The 22,569-nt window shown below is 42.6% G+C and overlaps 1 protein-coding gene across 1 annotated transcript in view; it reads right to left on the bottom strand.

Annotated features, from left to right (window-relative positions):
* tusc3 (tumor suppressor candidate 3) overlaps nucleotides 1–22,569 on the bottom strand; it is a 214,528-nt gene that overhangs the window by 60,182 nt on the left and 131,777 nt on the right. The window contains exons 3-6 of the mRNA XM_084077551.1: nucleotides 16,904–17,021; nucleotides 11,424–11,564; nucleotides 1,551–1,691; nucleotides 643–732 (exon numbers count right to left, since the gene is read on the bottom strand). Of these exons, the coding sequence (XP_083933677.1) occupies nucleotides 643–732; nucleotides 1,551–1,691; nucleotides 11,424–11,564; nucleotides 16,904–17,021 (490 nt within the window). The remainder of the gene's footprint in view (nucleotides 1–642; nucleotides 733–1,550; nucleotides 1,692–11,423; nucleotides 11,565–16,903; nucleotides 17,022–22,569) is intronic.

Raw genomic sequence — 22,569 nt, 5'->3', positions numbered from 1 at the left:
CACATCACTGTGTGTATCCCTGCACTGTTTACACCAAATGACCTCATTCGGTACATAGAAATACTGTACACATGAAAAGAGCAATGTCATTATTTTTGAATGAATTGCTGCTATTTTGCCGCGAAGGTTTTGTACCAAGTGAATGCAAAACATTGAAATACTGCTCAACTTTCAAAAGCGTATACCAAGCTAACCTTCCCTATATGGATGGATAACTATTTCTGACAGAACGTGCACAACGATTATAGTTTGGTAAGATAGTCTTCCCTCTAAGTTGCAATGTAACACAGCTTAACTTCTATTTATTCACATTTATATGTAATATTTAATTGTACATACATTGTTTTGTTTAGATAGTTTTGTTCCACTTTTGCTTTGGCAGTGTAAACGCATGTTTTCTCATGCCAATAAAGCTCCTTTGAATTAAATTGAAGAGAGAAGAGAGAAGAGAGAGAGAGAGAGAGAGAGAGAGAGAGAGAGAGAGAGAGAGAGAGAGAGAGAGAGAGAGAGAGAGAGAGAGAGAGAGAAGAGAGAGAGAGAGAGAGAGAGAGAGAGAGAGAGAGAGAGAGAGAGAGAGAGAGAGAGAGAGAGAGAGAGAGAGAGAAGAGAGAGAGAGCGCGCGAGAGCGCGAGAGAGACGTACCACTTGTCCGTTCTGGGGGTTCTTGTGGGCGTACGGAGGACCTCTGATGTGGTTCCACATCTGACCTGACGTCATAGCAAACACCACACACTGAGAGAGAGAGAGAGAGAGAGAGAGAGAGAGAGAGAGAGAGAGAGAGAGAGAGAGAGAGAGAGATAAAGAAAGATGCAAAGAACAAATAAAACACATACATAGACAGACAGACAGACAGACAGACAGACAGACAGACAGACAGACAGACAGATAATACTGTATTAACACACTCTACCATGCAGATGTTCTAGTATATTGTATTAACACATTGCCTGCCAAGGACGCATATATGTGTCCATTAAAAAACAAAACATGTTTTTTAGTGATTACACTAGAAGGCGCTCTTCGCCAACCTATGAATGATGCCTTGAACTGCGAGAGAACGATAGAACCGGAAATGACGTCACCCCCCCCCCCCCCCCCCCCCCCCCCCCAAAAAAAATGACCCTGTACACTCCAATGTTATGAGATTTAGAAAAACACATCTAGCTCGGATTTCTTCTCCCAGACTGCGTTTTTCTGGTGAAAACGAGCCATATTCAACTGTACTGCCGTTAGCTACAGACCGGACGATGGCGGTTACAATGTTTTTGTTCCGGTGGGAAGAGGAAGAGTTTGTTTACATCCGGGTTGGATCGTCAAAAAAGAATCAAAATAAGGTAAAACCACTGGTTAGTGGCGGATGAATTCATTAACCCATTAAGACCTGAGGCGATTCTTTAAAAAAAATCTAAATCATAACAGTTTTTGGAAAAAAAATCTAAAATAACTCTTTTCAAGATTTTTCAAAAATAGCAGATCTACAAGCTCAAGCTCAAAAATGTAATGGTGTGTGTGTGTACGTGCATGCATGCGTGTGTGTGTGCGTGTCCTACCAGTGCAGCCATGGCCCATCCAGTCTTGTTGTAGATGAACTCCAGGTTGTTCCTCCTCAGGTACAACAGGCCTCCCACCAGGGACACCAGCAGGGCCAGAGCTATGGTCCCCGAGTAGTTAGGAGGACGGAACACCCGGATCTGTGGGGACACACACACACACACACACACACACACACACACACACACACACACACACACACACACACACACACACACACACACACACACAGAGGTATTACTACGTCGTCGAGGCCCTAGATGCCACGTCTTTCCACCGGATCCTGTCGGCCATTGCTGCTCCCAGTTCTTGGAATTCAAGTCCTGTGTCCACGTAGACTGTGTCAGGATGTGTATGAGGCCTGTTACCTCTGGAAGATTGGGGGAGCCGCCATAGCAGGATATCCGATATTATAGTATACACATTATACGATAGTATATACTATACTTGTGAGTAGAGATGTTCAATATTAACTCATTGAGTGCCAGGATTGCCAGAATGATTTCAGAATTGATTCTGAAAAGTGCCAGAGTTTTTTTCACAGAAAACAAAAAGTGCTTAGGAAGCGAGATACAGCCTTTTTCAGTTCTAAGTTAAACAAGGAGTGGATGGAGCTGCACATCTTCAGATGATGATATCTTGGGTTCTGAACATGTTTTTCAATAAAAAAAATAAAAAAAAACATTTCTTTTTTTTCGGTAAAAACACGTGAAACACGTTAATGGCACTCAGTGAGTTAACTTTTATGCCGATATCCGATATTGTCAAACTCCTAATTTCCAATACCGATATCAACTGATACCGATATATACGGGCTTTTTCACCAAAAGTCAACTAATTGCCAGTTAATGTAAGAGCCAAAACTGACCTAAAACTAGAACTTCTGGCGTAGGTGTGACATCATGTAGTTCCTCCCACAGTGGCCTATTTTCATGTGAATATCTTGCAATATCAGAGAGGTGATGTGCAGATCCTTTGGGATGATAGCTGGAGGCTTGGACTCCGCTGGCATAGCAGACTTACTGAGGCGGCCTCCAACTCACAATATCCCGTCTTGGAGCATTGGGTCTAGCTTATATAGGACTACTCCTCTTCAGGTTGTGTGTTCCCTTTTCCAATGTTGAAATCTCCACTTGGAATCTTTGATTTTGACTGAAACTAATGATTTCTGTCTCTGCCTTTTGTCGATGTTCAACAGTTAGGTCTCCTCTGCCAACGTTTGCCTTGCAGGCTTGCATTTGTTGTGCCACAGTAGCTTTCTGTGTGTCTGGATTAGTTTGGGAGCCTTTGCATGCTGCGTGTAGCTCTTTTCTTTTCTCACTCAGCTCTCGCCATTATAGGTAAACATCGCATAACTAATAAAATAAACATAGCTATAATATCAGCCCGTTTTTCAATTTCATCAAATCTCAGCTTCTTATTAGCGTTTATGTGTGAAACAATGTCGCCTCCCGGGTTGCCATATCATGTGCGCATATCCCCCCCCCACGGATGCGTCGACCGGGTATGGTCTATAACTAATAAAATAAACATAGCTATAATATCAATATAATATCTAATACATCTAATATAATACAGTGATGTTGTTGGGTTTTCAATTATCGGATTGAATGGGTTAAGCTCGATCACAGCGAGAGAGACATAAGTGATTGGTTCATATCATTACACGGCTTGGCTGAATGCTCGCTTGGCTGAATGCTCGATTCTGATTGGTCAATCACTGAATTCAGTTGTCTGTCATTTTAACAGACCACTGTCTAATCAAAGTCTCAGAGCACCTGGCTCATATCAATCCGTGTGTGCCGTATCCAACGCGGCAGCCATGTAAACAAACACACAATGTCATCAACAGCTAAACATTGGTTACAAGTATTGATAAAACACATTTTATCAATACTTCCCATTGTTTTCCGAGGTGACTGCGTTGCACTGGACACACCTGGCATAAATTAATGGAATACTTGTATTCAGTGATGTAAAGTAACTAAGTATTTGTATTTGAGGTATTTATACTTTACTGGAGTATTTCCAATTGTTAGTACTTTTACTTCTACTCCACTATATCTCAGAGGCAAATATTGTACTTTTACTCCACTACAATTATTTGAAAACTTTAGATACTAGTTACTTAGTAGATTTTGATTATTATTACAAAACATACATTAACCACTTCAGCCCTATATATATTTCGGCCATATGAAAGTAGCCGATCTACAAGCTCACAATGCGTCACAATGAGACGCATTGTGAGCTTGTAGATCGGCTATTTTCAAAAGATTTTTATACATTTGAAACTTTTGAAAACTTGTGAAATGGAAAACTTGTGACATTATGCATAATGAGTACTTTCTACTTTTAGTACTTTAAGTCCATTTTGATACCAATACTTTTGTACTTTTAATCAAGTAAATTTTGAATTTCGGACTTTTACTTGTAACAAAGTAGTTCTACATTGCAGTATTGATACTTTTACTTAAGTAAAAAAGGTGAGCACTTTTTCCACCACTGCTTGTATTACCGTAGGCAATGAAATTCCTTCGTTTTGTTGCTTTTGGGTCAATTTATTCATGCCTTTATTAAGTAGCCGCGTAATAAGCGTGATAATCAATGGTGAGCAAGTCCATTATTGAGAAATAAACCCCTTCAGGGTGACTAGACCCCGACGCAATGTCTAATCACCCTTCCGTGGGTTTATTTATCAATAATGACCCGCTCCCCATTGATTATCTCTTGCATATATCTTTCTCTTCTGGGTCTTGAGCTGTAAAGGTTTGGGAACACCTGGAACAGAGAGATGGAGAGGAAACACAAAGGTGGAAGAGATAAGTCCGTCTTTGCCAAAAAAAAAAGAGTCAGAAGTCAGTGAAATGTGAATGGAAATGACAGGCCAGAAGATAAAAGCTCAAGCGTGAAGCATATGTTGTTTGGATGGAAGGGTCTGCTGTGTTTTTCTGACTTTTTACGACCCAAAGACCACCACCCACCTTCGCCCACGCAGTGCGGAATATGCTGAATTTTACGTGTGGCCTTTTGCACGTTTGACACAAAGGGGAACAAACACGAGAACTACTGTATCTATCCACCACGAGAGATAGGGGGAGAGAGAGAGAGAGGGCGGGGGGGAGAGACCAAAGTGCCCGGGGTGAAATTCCACGAGCGGATTGAGCGGTGTGATGTCTTTGTATTTTCCTGTCAGAACCCAGCGGCATGTGAAATGCATTTGTTGAGTTTTAACCCATTCAATCCGGGAACGGATGCTATAAACGTTATTTTATACTTTGGGCTATTCAAAAATAGCAGATATACAAGCTCATAGCACGGCACCGAGTGCCGCGCTAAGAGCTTGTAGATCTGCTATTATTTTGAAAATGTAAAAAACATTTTTAACACAAATCTTTGCTTATGTTGCTATAATATCAGTGGTTCTCAAACTTCTTTCATGTCAAAATAATGTATTTGTCCGCCCACCCCCATCTCAAATTATTTTGTTCCAGGTACACCCAGAAGCAAAGATTTTAGTTAAAAATGTATATATATTCAACGATTTGCACACATGTTCACGATTCTTTTTCAAAAATAGCAGATCTACAAGCTCGGTGCCGCGCTGTGAGCTTGTACATCTGCTATTTTTTAATAGCCAAAGAAATCTAAAATGACACAGATGTGTTCCCGGATTGAATGGGTTATAGAACACATGTAGTGGTTTGTAAAGGACAGAGATTTGACTCTCAGCCTGTTTTTTTTACGTTTTCCAAGTGAACGGATTTAGAGTCATTTCTGTTCCCTGGACGCACATACATACAAGACGGTTAAATCTTGTTCCGTTCATCGTTTCACGCTATAGCACACCCGACTAGAGCAGTCTCTCTTTTTATCACCTGCTATAACCCAACATGTTGGCCGTGTGTGTGTGTGTGTGTGTGTGTGTGTGTGTGTGTGTGTGTGTGTGTGTGTGTGTGTGTGTGTGTGTGTGTGTGTGTGTGCGTAAGTGAGCACACTTCTTCTGTGTGTTCCCTACTATTAAGCCAACTAGTACGCCAAATTGTCAACATGCCGGCCTGTTAGTGGACATAACAGTTGTTGGACATAATGTTCCAGCAGAGAGAGATTGTGTGTGTGTGTGCGTGTGTGCGTGTGTGTGTGTGTGTGTGTGTGTGTGCGACAGTGATTATGCCAGGATGGGCATTGAGCATGGTGTCTGCTGCCGTTGTCGCCATCGGCTGAGAGTAATACATATCGTTAGCCTGGCTCCACCCCCTGAATCGCTTGCCTCGCATTCAGGGTCCGGTGCTGGTGTCGAAGGCGGGGGTTACTCGGTTGAAAATCTGTACGGCGAATCGGGATCGGGATAATCCAGTACGAACCAATCGCCAAAGAGTCCAACTTTGGCCACGCCCCCACCTCAGAAAACGTCTGCACTGAGAGGGCTTTCAGACTGAATAATGGAGTGAAACCAAATGAAAATTCAGGCTGAGTGTCAGGCTAACACATCATATTTTGACAGGTTTTGTGTTTTTTATGTAAATTAACGCCCTACTTGATCACACTACAGCGTCACACACAAGCATCAAAAGTAGCAAAAAGCAGATCTGCTACTTTTACTACTTTTGAATTTCAACAGAGCAACAGAATGGCTATATGGCCATTAAGACCTGAGGCAGCGTCTAAAAAAAATCTAAATCCTAACAATTTTTCGGAAAAAAATATAAAAAAATAATTTTCACGATTGTTCAAAAATAGCAGATCTACAACTCGGTGCCGCGCTATGAGCTTGTATATCTGCTATTTTTGAATAGCCCAAATAAATCTAAAGTGACCAGGTCTTAATGGGTTAAGTGGTCAGATGGGTGGGACGCGCATGCTTTTGAGATGATTAACTCTTTCACTGCCAACGACGACTTTTGCAACTTTTTTTTCCAAAGGCTCAGCCTGCCAAGGAGAACTTTTACGACTTTTTGTGTTTTTTATTAGATGGCGCTTTTCTCTAACACTGTTTTTCTCCTGTTTAACGTCTGTGGGGCGAGTCGTCCTATTTTCAACGGCCTACAACAAGCGGACGGGGGGGGGGGGGGGGTCGCGGTGACGTTCCCCCCCCCCCCCCCCCCGTGGAAGCACAGTGAAACACCCCGTGATTGGCAACTATCAGGGGATCGATCATACTGGAGATACATAGTCTGTGACTACTTCAAAAGGTAAAGAAAATCAAACATTCTCTGGCAGTGGGTGAACGCTGACAGTAATACGTCTGGCAGGGGGGGGGGCGCCCGCTGGCCTAGCGGTCCAGGCGCGTACCACGTACGCTGGTAATTCAGCTTGACAGCATGCCGCGGGTTCGACTCCCGATCCCGACGACCTTTGCTGTGTGTCGTCCCCCCCATCTCTCCCCGTTTGTCTGTCAGCCTACTTACTGTCAAATAAAGGCATACAAGCCCAAAATAATATTTCGAAAAAAAGAAAAGGAATAAGTCTGGCAGTGAAATAGTTAAGCGGGCCCTGATCCAGAGAAGGTTGAGAACCACTGATCTAGGAAAAACATATTAACCCATTGAGACCTGAAGCCGATTCTACATGTCTCCTAAATCTCAACAATTTTCTGAAAAACGTCTGTTTCTATATCAGTGGTGCTCAATCTTTTTCATGTCAAGGACCCCCAAAATGATATGTATTTGGCCACGGACCCCCATCAAAATATTTTGTTACAGGGACCCCCAGAAACAAAGATTTGAGTTTAAAATGTTCGCTTTAAAAATATATATATTTCAAAGATTTGCATACATTTTCACGATTTTTCAAAAATAGCAGATCTACAAGCTCGTAGCGCGGCACTCGGTGCCGCGCTATGAGCTTGTAGATCTGCTATTTTTGAATAGCCCAAAGTGTAAAATAATGCTTTCTTAGCTCAAATCTAAAAATGACACAGTTCCAGGTCTTAATGGGTTAAGAAAATATAAAGCATATTTGAAGACTGTGATACTCGTTCATTAGTGTGATATGATCTGATCTACAGATGCTACATGCCATACTTAGTTTGTAGATCCATTACAGTTAACACAGCGCTGTTATGTTGTATAAAACGAGTGGAATCAATTTGGTCTATTGTTAGGGGGGGATTGCACTGTGATATGTATCAATTTGCCGACAGTCATGCCAATAGAGCCACTTTGTACTGGATTGAATTAGAACGATAGAGATGAGAGGAAATGAATAAAAGATGAAGGGAGAAGAAGGCCACAGAGAGAGAGAGAGAGAGAGAGAGAGAGAGAGAGAGAGAGAGAGAGAGAGAGAGAGAGAGAGAGAGAGAGAGAGAGAGAGAGAGTGTGAGTGAGAGAGAGAGAGAGAGAGAGAGAGAGAGAGGTTTAGTCCACACACACAAGTCCTTTAACTACTAGACTAGACCGTAGGTCTGTGGACCACCAAGGGGTCCTTGAAAGGGTTCCAAGGGGTGCCCAGTGCAACACATGTGATAGTTAGGTTAAGTGATATTTTATGGTTAAAACAAAAGTTGTTGTTTTTTTGGTTTTAAGCTAGGTTAAAGCACTACTGTATATCGTCGCTGTAGCTTGGAGATCCATTTGGAATTTAGACCCATTTGGAATCTCTCCCTCCGCGCGATTGGAGCTATTGTCGGCTGTTCGGACTCCTAACTCCATTTGAGCTGGATTTCTGTTCTGACAAAACTCCTAATTCCATTTGAGCTGGATTTCTGTTCTGACAAAACTCCTAATTCCATTTGAGCTGGGTAAAATGGTGATAATATCATGACACATGCAAGTATCTGACAATATATAAAGTCCCTATACCAACTTTGATGAGGCTGTATTGCTTTGTTTTGAAAATATACGGTTTTCTTCATTTCCTGAAAAGTTTATATTTTGTTTTTTCATTTCTTGAAAAATGAGCGTTTTTCAGCAGAGATATATTACTACTGCATATCGTCGTTGTCGGGCAGAAACCTATATTTTATTTTATTTTTATTACATCAGGACTATTGAACATTCTTCACGTCTGTGTGTGGGTTTTACTAATATTGAACGAATGGAAAGTATTAAAGAGCGCTTCTGACTAAACCTCCTAACTCCATTGGATCCTCAAAACAGTCAAACCACTTAACACCAACTTTGGAGATAGTAGTTTTTCCATCATTGATTAGAAGGACGAAGTCAGATGGGAAAAAAGCCCAAAGCTCCACTTTACCCTGTAGTTGGGTAAAGTGATGATAATTTAAGGACACAATCAAGTATCTGACAATGTATAAAGTCACCATACTAACTTTGATGAGGCAGTATTCAAAGTTGTACCATGAGGCCGATACTTTTTTCAGATCGGCCTCATGGTGGCGCTATAACAGGCCAGTTCACGTTTTGGCCTACAACTCTTGAACCGCAAGCCGTACAATAAAACCTGTCTTCTGTGGATTCCTTAGATCATGACAAAACTTTCTACATAGATCACTAGCAGTGTCCTGCTAGTCTCATTCTTATGGCTGCTATTTTCTCTGGTGTAGCACCCGAAGTCAGAGACTTCTGCAGGTTTGGCTTCAGGGTCCAGCATTCGCTGCCATAGAGGAGAACAGAGTCTACAGTTGCATGGAAGAAGCTGAGTTTGATTTGACGGGGGAGGTTGGAGTTCCATACACTGGTCATGCCGTACAGGGCCCTCCATGCAAGTGCCTTCCTCACTTTAAGATCTTGCTCGGTTGAGTTGACCCATGAGCCCAGGTACTTGAAGTCGTTGACTTCCTTCAGAGCAGTGCCTCCTGTTGTTGTCAGAGGTGGATGTTCCGATGAGATGTTATAGGTGATAACCTCAGTTTTCTTGACATTTAGCCTAAGGCCAACCTTGGCACACTCTGACTTCACTCTGTTCAGGAGCTCCTGTGCTTGTTCCATGACACTTTGCACACAAACTGCCAGTATAGGCCAAGGAAGAGCCTCCGCCACAACCTTTTTCCAAATGAGATGGTGGCAACCACTTCACATTTTGGCCTATAACTCTTGAACCGTAGGTCGTACAATAAATACACAAAAGTTTCCCGCTGGATTCCTTGGATCATGACCCAACTCCAGATATATATATATATATATATATATACAGTAGTGCCAGACTAGATTCTCTGCCATTTCATGTTTTCTCCAAAACACACTTTTTGCTACTACTCCTACAAATTCTGTCCAAACCTCACACGGTACATATCATCTCTGCAGTCATGTGATCAAGACAATGTATTTTCTGTTTAATACAGATAGTATTTTGACTATAAACTAAGTATTTTTGATAGTATATTGTTCAGACTAATGATAGGTTCTGGGTTTACCTGTGATCCTATATTACTGAGGCACTGAACTGTCTCTCTGCATTTGATGTATGTGATTACCTTGCGTATTGAAAGTCGCTCTGGATAAGAGCGTTTGCTAAATGGCAAAATGTTAAACTGGATAGAGAGAGAGAGAGAGAGAGAGAGAGAGAGAGAGAGAGAGAGAGAGAGAGAGAGAGAGAGAGAGAGAGAGAGAGAGAGGGGTTAAGGCCATTAAAAGAAAAGAAGAGAACAAAAAAAGCATTTCTCTTCATAAGTAATGGCTGCCATATTCCAGAGACATTGCGGGCGCCTTATGCAAAGTCATCTGGCCCGGCATTTTCAGAGGCCGCTCGATACTATGACCCATGATGGGGGACAGAACTCATAGAACCAATGATTGATATGGATCCAAAATGGCTGCCATTGATCTCATTCATACTCAGCTTTCCCCCGAAGTGTCCTCATTGTAATTCCAGCAGCGAGAGGCGCTCTAAATCGAAAGAAATAGTCTCCTGTTCTGGGCCTTTGGTGCTTGTCTTTGTGTTTGCGTTTCTCTTTCATGTAAAACTATCCATCTCTCCTGGCTCTTTTTTTTTCTTCTTAACATTCAACCGCCCTCTCTACCTTTTCCTGTCCGGTTCTTTATTTTAGCGCCAAAGTCACGTCGAGGCGTCTGAAAGCTAGCACTTAGGCTAAGTGCTCCGTGTTGTTCTCCAAAAACGCAGCACTGTTGAATTTCAATGCGTCATCGCTGATGCTCCGAGTTTAACTTCAAAAGTATGGAGTCCCACCTCTGGAACTGGAGTTCAGGAATGTTAGCTGGAAGGTTGTTTGATTTCCTGGTACTCAACTGCTCCATTTGAGAGGCCTCCTTTCTGCGCGTGGGAGCTGGTGGCGCATGGGGAGACTCGGATATGTCTTTTAACCCTTTAAGACCGGGAACGCATCTGTGTATCATTTTTAGATTCCTTTGGCTATTCAAAAATAGCAGATATACAAGTATACTTGTAGATCTGCTGTTTTTTTTTTTTATTGTGGAAAATGTGTGCAAATCTTTGAACATGTATATTTTTAAAGCACACATTTTTAACTCTGTTACAACTTCTGGGGGGGTCCCTGGAACAACATATTTTGAGATGGGGGTCCACGGCCATATCATAGAAGATATTTGTAGAATCCCCCAGAAGCAAAGATTTGAGTTACAAATGTTCGCTTTCAAAATGCATAATATCCAAAGATTTGCACAATTCTTTCACGATTTTTAAAAAAATTGTGTGAAGAATAATATAATATTATATATACCGGTATATATATATAACTATCAGTTTTCAAAGGTTAGTGAAAACGCTAGGCAAGGTCGGCTATAGACAATGTTAAATTAATAAAGGTTTTAAAGAATTTAAAATAATTAATGATCAACATCGCCCCTTTGTTTTAGAAGCATGATTCAAGGACTCAAGTATTCACTTTTTCCGTGCACACAATACGTGCATGTGTGTGTGTGTGTGTGTGTGTGTGTGTGTGTGCGTGTAAATGCATGCATGTGTGGCGTGCGTGCAATTGTGTGCGCACGTACCTGCACATCAGTGCGGTCTGCGATCCACTTGGCCAGTTGTTCCGAAGCAAAGCCGATCCTCTGCAGGTCGAACGTGTCGGCCCGCTTCGGTTTCCCCTTAGCCGGGAAATGCATGAAGGTAGGAGCACTGTTCATGTTCAACTAGACGCACGCAAGACAGACAGACAGACAGACAGACAGACAGACAGACAGACAGACAGACAGACAGAAAAGACCATGTCAGTTTCCAACATGTGTGCTACTGTATCTGACAGGTGCAGAACATGAAAACGAGTACAGGCAGGTAAGCCCATAGTTGCAGAAACCACTGGTAAAAAATAATAACAGTCAAGGGAGTTCCATTGATCCTATAGGAACGTTTTTTTTTGTTCCACACGACGCGCGGGTCAATGATTTGACACAGCTGTAAAAGCAGCCGTAAATTGCCTGCCGTTTACTCACAGAGCGATGAGGCTGTGCCTGTCTGTGTGTTCACATGGGAGCAGTGTTCATTTAGTCGACTCAAACTTTTAACCCTTTAAGACCTGAGGCCGCTTCTAAACATTTTCTAAATCCTAACGGTTTTTCGGAAAAAAATATAAAACAAATATTTTTCACGATTTTTCTAAAAGAGCAGATCTACAAGCTCATAGCGCGGCACTCGGTGCCGCGCTATGAGCTTGTATATCTGCTATTTTTTAATAGCCAAAGAAATCTAAAGTGACACAGAAGCGTTCCAGGGAAGAATGTTTGTCGACAACCTTTTTTCACTGACGAAGACTAAATATATTGACAATTTTGTCAACTAATAAAAACTAGACTAAAATGTTAGGGAGGGACTAGTGGGGAAGGGATCCAGTAGAACTAAAATACAAGTCATTGGACGCTCGGTTGCTCTCTGAAAATAGCCGATCTACAAGTTCACAACGTGTCGCAGAGCTTGTAGATCTGCTATTTTCAGCATGCAGCCAAGTGTAAAATCAGCCATTACGATGCCGTCAAGGCCTGCCAAAATACATTTTTTTGTCAACCAAGTCAACTGTACATGTAGTCGACTAAAACTAGACTAAAACTAAAACTTTTCAGATGACTAGAATATGACCAGAATATGAATGCTGGCGTAAAAGTGGCTAAAAAATAATTCTACGCCAGAAATAGCCAGCCTGTTCATGGAGGAACAGGAGGAGTGGAGGTAGGGAGTAGATGGAGGAGTGGAGGAACAGGATGGATGGATGGATAATTGATTAATTAACCCATTAAGACCGGGGACGCATCTGTGTCATTTTAGATTTCTCTGGCTATTCAAAAATAGCAGATCTACAAGCTCGTAGCGCGGCACCCAGTGCCGCGCTACGAGCTTGTAGATCTGCTATTTTTGAAAAATCGTGAAAATGTGTGCAAATCTTTGAATATACATATTTTTAAAGACATTTTTAGAATCGGCCTCAGGTCTCAATGGGTTAATCCCGAAGGATTAAGGATTAGCTGTTCAACAGCTCCAGTGCAATGCATTCGTAAAGATTGTCAATCTTTACGAATTGTAAAGATTGACAACCCCCCCCCCCCCCCTCCCAGTGCTTCATTGTGTACAGTCTAATGGCCCTTGGAATGAAGGAGTTCCCAAATCTGTCTGTGGACGCTGGAGGTCATGTGACGAGAGGGAATGAATGGACGGATGTCGTGGTCCGTGGAGCCATGTTCTCCTCTGCACTGGTTCAAACTGAGGCAAGCTGTGTGTGTGTGTGTGTGTGTGTGTGTGTGTGTGTGTGTGTGTGTGTGTGTGTGTGTGTGTGTGTGTGTGTGTGTGTGTGTGTGTGTGTGTGTGTGTGTGTGTGTGTGTGTGTGTGATGATGGATAGGGGTGATGAATGGACACAAAAGACACACTTCAACGGTTAGTCACCACCTTCCTATGTAATCTGTCTCTCTCCCTCAGTGCATTTCACTGTCTTTTATTGACACTAATACACACACACACACACACACACACACACACACACACACACACACACACACACACACACACACACACACACACACACACACACACACACACACACACACACACACACACACACACACACGCACACACACACACGCACACACCCCAATATCAAGAGAATGGTTATACCTGAATCTGAAATTAAGAGCTTATTCTCTCTCTCTCTCTCTCCCTCTCTCTCTCTCTATTAACTCCAACGTCGTGTTTCCCTGCAATTATCCATATCCATAACACTCAACTCAGCTGTTTTTCCTGTGTTCATTTTCCCCACATAGAGAGGAGAGGAGTCTCTTTCTCTTCATTAAAGTGAAGCAGTCACCTCTCTCCCTTGGGTGGATAGGTGAGAATTGTGCACTGCACACGCACGCACGCACGTGTGCGCGCACACACACACACACACACACACACACACACACACACACACACACACACACACACACACACACACACACACACACACACACACACACACACACACACACACACACACACACACACACACACACAGATTAACTCCTCATGTAGTAAAAAGACAGTAAGACAATGAAAACAGTGTGATCTACCTAAATCTGCTCATAAATGCCAAGAGGAGAGAGAGAGAGAGAGAGAGAGGGGGGGGGGGGGGGGAGGGGAAGGTGGGGGGATACATGAATAACCTCAGAGAAGACTGACAGAGGTAGTTGGACAGACAGACACAGACAGACAGACAGACAGACAGACAGACAGACAGACAGACAGATTCCCCGGCTCCTCCTGGCGTCCTTGAGCAAGGCACTGAACCCCTAACCGCTCCTGGTGAGCAGGTCGGTGCCTTGCGTGATTTCCTCCACACGTATGTGTGTGTGAAATCTGTGCATGTGTGTGAATGGCTGAATGTATACTGTAATGCACATTGTAAAGTGCGTGGGAGAGTGCTATAAACACCATTTGCGTGGGTGATGAAGCAGAGACCCTCTCCTACATGATATTGTGTCAAATGGTTTTGCATATTAACCCTTTAAGACCTGAAACCGATTCTACATGTCTCCTAAATCTCAGTGTTCTGAAAAACGTACTGTATGTTTCTATATCAGTGGTTCTCAAACATTTTCATGTCAAGGACCCCCAAAATTATATGTATTTGGCCGCGGACCCCCATCAAAATATGTTGTTCCAGGGACCCCCCAGAAGCAAAGATTTGAGTTAAAAATGTGCGCTTTAAAAATATATATATTCAAAGATTTGCACACATTTTCACGATTTTTCAAAAATAGCAGATCTACAAGCTCATAGCGCGGCACTCGGTGCCGCGCTATGAGCTTGTATATCTGCTATTTTTGAATAGCCCAAAGTGTAATATAATGCTTTTTAGCTCAAATCTAAAAATGACACATTTCCAGGTCTTAATGGGTTAAACTAAGCCTCTGTCCTTCCAACTTCTGATCTTTGTTTATTTTTTAGAAAGGCTATTCTGTCATACAGCTGGATGGTACTGTGTATGATGGTCTCTCATAGAATGGTGGTGATCTCAGAAACTAAAATATTTCTGCCATATATGTGACCCAGGCATGGGCACTGAAATGTGCAGCAGTGTTCATTTTAAAACTTTGAATAAAAGATTAAAACAAATAGTTTTTGTCATATTTGAGTCATCTGAAAAGTTTTAGTTTTTGTCTAGTTTTAGTAAATCTACAGTTGGCAGGCCTTGATGGCGTCGTAATGACAGATTTTACACTTGGTTGCTTGCTGGAATTAGCCGATCTACGAGCTCACAACGTGTCGCAGCGCGACGCGTTGTGAGCTTGTAGATCGGCTATTTTCAGAGCGCAACACCCGAGCACGACCAAACAAAAAATGACTTGTATTTCAGTTCTACTGGATCTCTTCTCCACTAGACCCTCTTCAACGTTTTAGTCTAGTTTTTATTTGTTGACGAAATTGTCAATATATTCAGTCTTTTTTTTTGTCATCATAGCATAGTTTTTATTTTTGAAAAAAAAAAGTTTTTGTCAGTGAAAAAAGGAAGTCGACAAAAAACATTCATCATAGTTTTAGTCGACACAATTAACACTGATGCGCAGCCAGCTCTGCACAGTTTCACAGAATAGACGTGCAGGGGAGAGAAAGAAAGGAGACAAAGGTACTGGATATTGGTTTGTTTTTATGGACGTTTTCTAAAAGCATCTGTCTGTCTCTGGTTTTACTGATTGCTTTGAAATGTCAAGGGGCAATTTAGAAAGAGCAAAGCTGGAAGAAAGATGACAAAAAGTACAGACAAGGCCTTGGAGATAATAATACTAATTATAAACTTGATTTTTAAAGCAATTGACAGGGCTACAAGGGTTCCTCCTATGCCGTCCCCCTCAGCTTCCCCATCATCTGATTAAAGGGCCAGACCGCTTTGGTAGAGGTTCGGGTTGTGTAGTTACCTTGCCATGCCAAAGTTGGGCAAAAAATAAAAACATGCCAATGGGGAGCATATTTTGATTGATCAATTTCTAATCAACGGAACAATCATTTTTGATTTCTTGCCCACCTTTGGAGTTACATCCTCCTATAATTTGACAAACCTCTGTAGTGGTGGTGAGACCAAACTTGTTCTGCCCGGTTCTCCTCAGTGGCTGGAGCAATTTGCACACAGCCATTGACCATTACCGTGTGCACCCAACAGCGGAGCCTGTTTTTCGATTTCCCCAACTGTCAGCTGTTTATTCGCGTTTTTTATGTAAAAAAATAATGTCGACCATGGTTATAGCTGCCCGGCCGTGGGATGATCCCGCAAGCTATGGGACGAATGCTCAAACTGCACATGCGTCGAATCCACAGACCCACTGTGTTACACTCTTGCCGTCTGCCACACGCACACACAGAGAGTGTGTGTGTGTGTGTGTGTGTGTGTGTGTGTGTGTGTGTGTGTGTGTGTGTGTGTTCGTTTGCAACTACTTTCGCCTGCGCACTTGACTTTACAATAAATAAAGCCAGGACTGTCACGATTTTTAGTTTTCCTTACCTTTTCTAGTCACAGAATATATATATTTTTTAAAAATCATCATTCTGACCCTAGTTATTGGTCGTTGAATAAAGCATGTCTCGTCAAAAATGCAGACGAAAACAAAGAAGGCAAGATACAGCCGTTTCCCCAAATACGCTAACCAGGAAGTGAATGGTGGAGGAGATCTTGCGATCGCGTGATCTCCTGGATCTGTGTGTGACTGAGAATGAATTGGTCACTCATATCTTAGCGAAGAGCGCCATCTAGTGTATAAACTAAAAACACACAACAGGCGTCAAAAGACGTCTTTGGCAGTCTAGGCCTTTGATTTACAGACGTCAAAATGCGTCTTTGGCAGTGAATGAGTTAATGTCCGACTGTACCACGTGGTGTTTACATTCCTGACCAATAAAGTATTCAATCAATCAAAAAAAGATCATGGGCAAGGTAACACAACCCAAACCTATCTACCAAAGTGTTCTCGCCCTTTAAAACACGTGTTGAGAGAGGAAGGGGTAGAGAGTTGTACCTGTTGGAAGACGTCCGCTCCTTCATCGTAGTCGACCACAGTGAAGAACAGCTTGTTGGAGAACGCAGACGAGTAGCGCCAAGAGTTAGCCAGCACCTGGTACTCCTCGTTAGCCTGCCTGAAACACACACACACACACACACACACACACACACACACACACACACACACACACACACACACACACACACACACACACACACACACACACACACACACACACACACACACACACACACACACACACACACACACACATTACATAGCTGTATTGTACTGTCTTCATATTAATTAGTTAAGCCCACCATACTCTTACGACAAATAGCTAAAACAGCAGATCTACAAGCTCAAAACATGTCATGACAAGTTTAATAAAATAGAAATGTAGGATTTTATATTAAAAAAACAAATATTTGCAGATTGAAAGTGTTGATAGTTATCACACAAACAATGAAACAATGTTAACGGTACAACCCCCATTCACACAGCCTCTTATGGCCTTCTAACTTGTCCTACAATTCCCACAATGCATTTTGGCGGAAAGCGATCGGCCTGGCTTGGATTCTATGATTGTTAATGGAACATTAGCCCTGCAACAAATAGAGATAAAGTTAAAACTCATCATTCACACACACAGGTGGGTACATAGTATCTATCTGCTGGATGTCGCGTCGAGCCTCGCACTTACTGATGGTTTTATTCCATTTATTCACACGTGATGGCAAAGGTAGCGACAACTGCGCCGCTAACACGCCACCGGTCCATTAAAGCCAATGAAGCTTAACCTGAATGAATATGAACTGGACTGGAATTAATTCAACAGGAGAGAGAGAGAGAGAGAGAGAGAGAGAGAGAGAGAGAGAGAGAGAGAGAGAGAGAGAGAGAGACAGACAGACAACTCTCTCTCTCAGAGTATGACAACTCTGCCTCTATAAAAGCCTGTCTCTCCAGTCCTCTCCCACTTTATTTGACTTTTGCACCTCACCCACTCTGCACCTCATTCAACATGTATGTTGAATGAGGTGTAACCCATGCACCCCTCTCACCCACACTACATAATCTACTCATGCACACACGCATTACACTACTGACTTTACTTTACTTGATATTAAGTCATCTGGTGTTTTTCCACTTCCAGTGAGTCTCGGTGCCACGCTATGAGCTTGTATATTATCTGCTATGTTTTAATAGCCACATATATGTTTTAATAGCCACATATGTCTAAAATGACACATATGTGTTCCCGGATTAAATGGGTTAATAGACTAACACTCCTTCACCGCCATAACAGAGCACATGTCTGCAATTTTCAACTGGACCCAGACAAGTCTAGCTTGCCACCAGAAATTAACCCCCCACCCCCCCCGACACAGTTTTCTCCATAAATATACTTGTAATCCTCCAAATATTCATGATTTCGCGTTTAGTATTGTATGTCTTGATGAATTGAATACATAGGACCACAATGGAAGCAAGCCACCAGGGCTTTTTTTGTGTTATCCTTTTAGCATTGCAAACTGTTAACTCATTCGGTGCCATTGACACTTTTTCCCAAAGGCCCAGAGTGCCAAACACGTGGTTGGCGTGTTTTCAGTGTTTTTCCACCAGATGCCGCTGTTAGCTGTGAGTCCTTCAAAGGCACGAGGCAGCATAACAACGTGATCACAAAAAAAAAACAGCACTTACACTTCCGTGAAAAAAAGGAAAAGAAAACGCCCTTTTCTCTGATGTCTGTTGTTGTTTAATAAAGTATTCAATCAATCAAACAAAAACAGTAGACCGTACTAACACTGATAATAACAATAACCAGCCTCAGGACAGTGACACGCTTCCGCAAGAAATCTACTAAATCTAAGACGAAACCAAATGATCAGTCAACACATACAAAGTTATGAAACCCAGCGCCATTTAAGGAGAGTTGCGTCACCTCCGTTCACTTCATCGGGCCAGTCCAAGGAGCTGAATAGCGGCAAAGCCATGAAACGGAAGTTTACGGAACGCACTGGAGTCTATGAGCGTTTGTCACCATTTTGAGTTTACGTCAACCGAGTGACCGGCGCTGTTTTCCGCCCCCCAACTGTGACGCATGCTCTCTAATAAAAGGCTCTTATGAAACCTATGCTAATTTTCATCCGCAGTCCTCACACAAAACATAAAATCCGAAAAAGAGACAGACAAACGGTGGAACACATTTACAGGGCCAGTCCGAGGAGCCGTGGCTTTGTGAATGAAGTGATGTCATTTGGGAATCAATCCGGGAATTTCCCTTATAGTCCTGTTTATTTAATGGTCCAGTGAGTAGATAAAATAAAGCGGCGTTATACGCTTGTTGTTTGGACTTTGGGAGATGCCATGTCGGTTAAGTTACAGTACATTAAAGTAGTTGATTAAGTTTGTGCGGGTGGGGAGGTTTTTCTGGTATTTGTGCTGCTAAGTTATAAGAAGAAAAGACATTGCCTGGCTGGTTTTTGTTCTGGTATTATACGAGTGTCTCTGTTAGGTGCGGTTTAGCTGCCGGGGTAAAAGAGGTTGGAGGGTTTAGGCCGGGGGGTGGATTAGGTGCAAGGAGCGGCTGTATGCATACCGGAGTGTGCACTTCCGGCTCGAGGGCACAGCTAAGGGGTGCATGTGGGTCGCCAGCTACCGGTTGCCTTTCCTACCCCTTGGTACAAGTTAAGTCTTTGTGGTGGCCTTCAGTGCGTGAATTCCCTCCGCAAACCGGCATGAAGACGGAAAGAGTTCGTTTGGGGATTAAATAGAGGGGGACTAAAAAAGCACACATAAGCCAGGACGGTTACCATAGAAGAATTTGAGGATTCTCCTTCAGAGGAACTGTTAATTCAGTGCACCAAAGACCAGTAACTTGAAATAGCAGGGAACATAAATGGTAGTATTGAGAAAATATTTATTTGAAAAAGAGTTTTCAGTTGAGGAACAGGTAGAACCAGAGCAGACTACTCCTCCTTTCCCGCTAGATGCCGCAACGGCGGTGCCGTCTTTACCTGTAGTGACTGACGCCAGGGTTGACGCTCGACCAAGAAAAATTGTTAATGGAACTACAGATGGAGAAAATTAAGTTGCAAGCGAAGTTGCAAGCGGAGCAGGTTGGAGTGAGGCTAGATACTCAATACGCGATTGAAAAGCTGAAACAGCAGACTGAACATGCGGTGAAGGACGGTAAGATTTCAGCTGCGACACAAGTATCTACAGAACCTGCAGGACAGTCCGCGGGGGGGTTGATATTAATGGAAATCGACTACGTCTGGTCCAAAGGTATTTTTTTGCAATGTTTGAGCGCGTGGCCGATGTGCGTAAATGGCCTGACTCTGCGCGCACGTTGATGTTAACAGTGCGTCTTAACGAGCAGGGCTTAAGAGTTTTTTCCGGCTGTGTTGCTCACAGTCAAACATATTCTCGTCTTAAGGCCGCAGTGCTTCAGGCGTACGTCTCGTCCCCGAGGCGTAGCGACAGCGCTTTACGTTTTGGAAAGCGCATGACAAACAGAGTCATTTGGAATTTGCATGTGATTTGATCACCTATTTTAACCGCTGATGTAACGCCTCGGAGGTAACCAATTTTGAAGACTTATGTGAGTTGATGATTTTGGAACAGTTAAAAAATTATGTTCCTGCTGGATTGGTTTCACCTAATTTGTGTCAAAATAAGGATACATTGTTTGCAACTTATCGTCTCTGTCGGAAAGAAACCTTATATGTCCAAAACAGCTACTTTTCAGGAATCAAATAAATAAAAGTATTGAAAGTAGCAGATCTACAAGCTCAAAACGCATCGCTTCACGCCGTGTTTCGAGCTTGTAGATCTGCTACTTTTGGTACTATCAAGTAGGGTATACTGTATATATATTTTTAAATGGAGATAAGAGGTTTCTGCCCAACAACGTTATTCTGCTAGCTATTAACTCTTTGCCTGCCATGGACGCGTTACCGCGTTGAATTCCCAGCCTGCCAACAACGAGTTTGGACAAGTTTTTGTTTTCAGTGGTTTTCAATTAGATGGCGCTGTTACTTATCCTATGGATGATGCTTAAACTGCCTGATGACGACAGATCCGGAAATGAAGCTTGTTTACTTCCTGTTTATTTCTTGCAGTGAAACGGCCATATCTCTGCCAGATCTCCTTTCCTCCTGCTTTACGGCAAAACAAGCCTCATTGAAACGGCCATAGCTCTTGAATGGAGGATCGCGACCGGACAATTTTTTTCTCTACTGCGACAACCCTGTCCGTGTAATGTGCCGATATCCGCGACGACAGCGGTCGCGGAGAATATTCCATGATTTTTTCAAAGGTACAGTAAAATCACTGTTTTTGCTGGCAGCACACTATTACACTATTGATCTGGCAGTCAAAGCATTAACTGTTGTTTTGAGCTGCCTGCCTCAGGCATCCAGGGGATACATGGGGTACCTGGGGGGCTCCGTGTCCCTTATAGCAGGAGCCACATTCTAACAGACCTCTAAACTCCGCTAATCTTATCTGAGGGACAGGCCTTCATTTTCCCTTACGGTCCCGCTGTTTTTATGGAGGATTTTCCCAGTAAGGGATGAGGGGAACAGCCCAGGGCAGCCCAGGATCTACTGATCTCCGTGTCTCCCCCATAGGATCTCAACCCCCGCCCCCCCCCCCGGCCCCCAATTACCCCCTATACCCCCTAGGGTACATAATAGACTTAACTCACTGAGTGCCATTAACGTGTTTCACGTGTTTTTGAAAAATTATCATAAAAAAACAACAAAAAAATGTTTTTGTTTTTTTGTGTTGTTCAGAACCCAAGATATCATCATCTGAAGATATGTAGCTCCATCCACTCCTTGTTTAACTTTGAACTGAAAAAGGCTGTATCTCGCTTCCTAAGCACTTTTTGTTTTCTGTGAAAAAAACTCTGGCACTTTTCAGAATCAATTCTGAAATAATTCTGGCAATCCTGGCACTCAATGAGTTAATAGACTAACACTCCTTCAAAACCGCCATAACAGAGCACCTGTCTGCAATTTTCAACTGGTCCTAGACAAGTCTAGCTTGCCACCAGAAAACAAGCCCTTTTAACACTTTTTTCTATACACATATGTACTTGTATTGCTCCTAGTATTGATGATTTTGTGTTTAGTATTATATGTCTTGATGAATTGAATACATAGGACCGCAATGGAAACAAGCCCCCAGGGGCCTTTTGTGTTATCCTTTCAGCATTGCAAGCTGTTAATACAAGTATTCAATCAATCAATCAAAAACAGTAGACCGTACTAACACAGATAATAATAATAACCAGCCTCAGGACAGTGACACGCTTCCGCAAGAAATGTGACTAAACCAAATGATCGGTCAAAAAACAACAACTTATGCAACCCAGAGCCATTTAACACATCAACCGCCAAGAACGTAGTCCTACGGTCCGTTAAATCCAACTGTTAAGCGCCGAGACCGTAGTGCTACGGTCCGGGTGCTTTTCTTTCCTTTTTTTTTTTTTTCAATTTTCTAGGGGGACCATTTTCAGTGTAACACCACCGGAAGTCGACCGGAAGTGCAATCCAGTTTTTTTGTTTCCCGTCGGCCTCCATTCTAAGTAGCACACTAAAACCCTTATAAAACCTGTGTAGTTTTTCCTCCTCGCATTTCCCATGTTAACATAAACGGTCAGAACTCAAACA

This window comes from Gymnoscopelus microlampas (assembly GCF_963454915.1).
Source record: "Gymnoscopelus microlampas genome assembly, chromosome: 2".
Lineage (NCBI taxonomy): Eukaryota > Metazoa > Chordata > Actinopteri > Myctophiformes > Myctophidae > Gymnoscopelus > Gymnoscopelus microlampas.
This window is presented reverse-complemented; position numbering and strand designations above follow the sequence as displayed.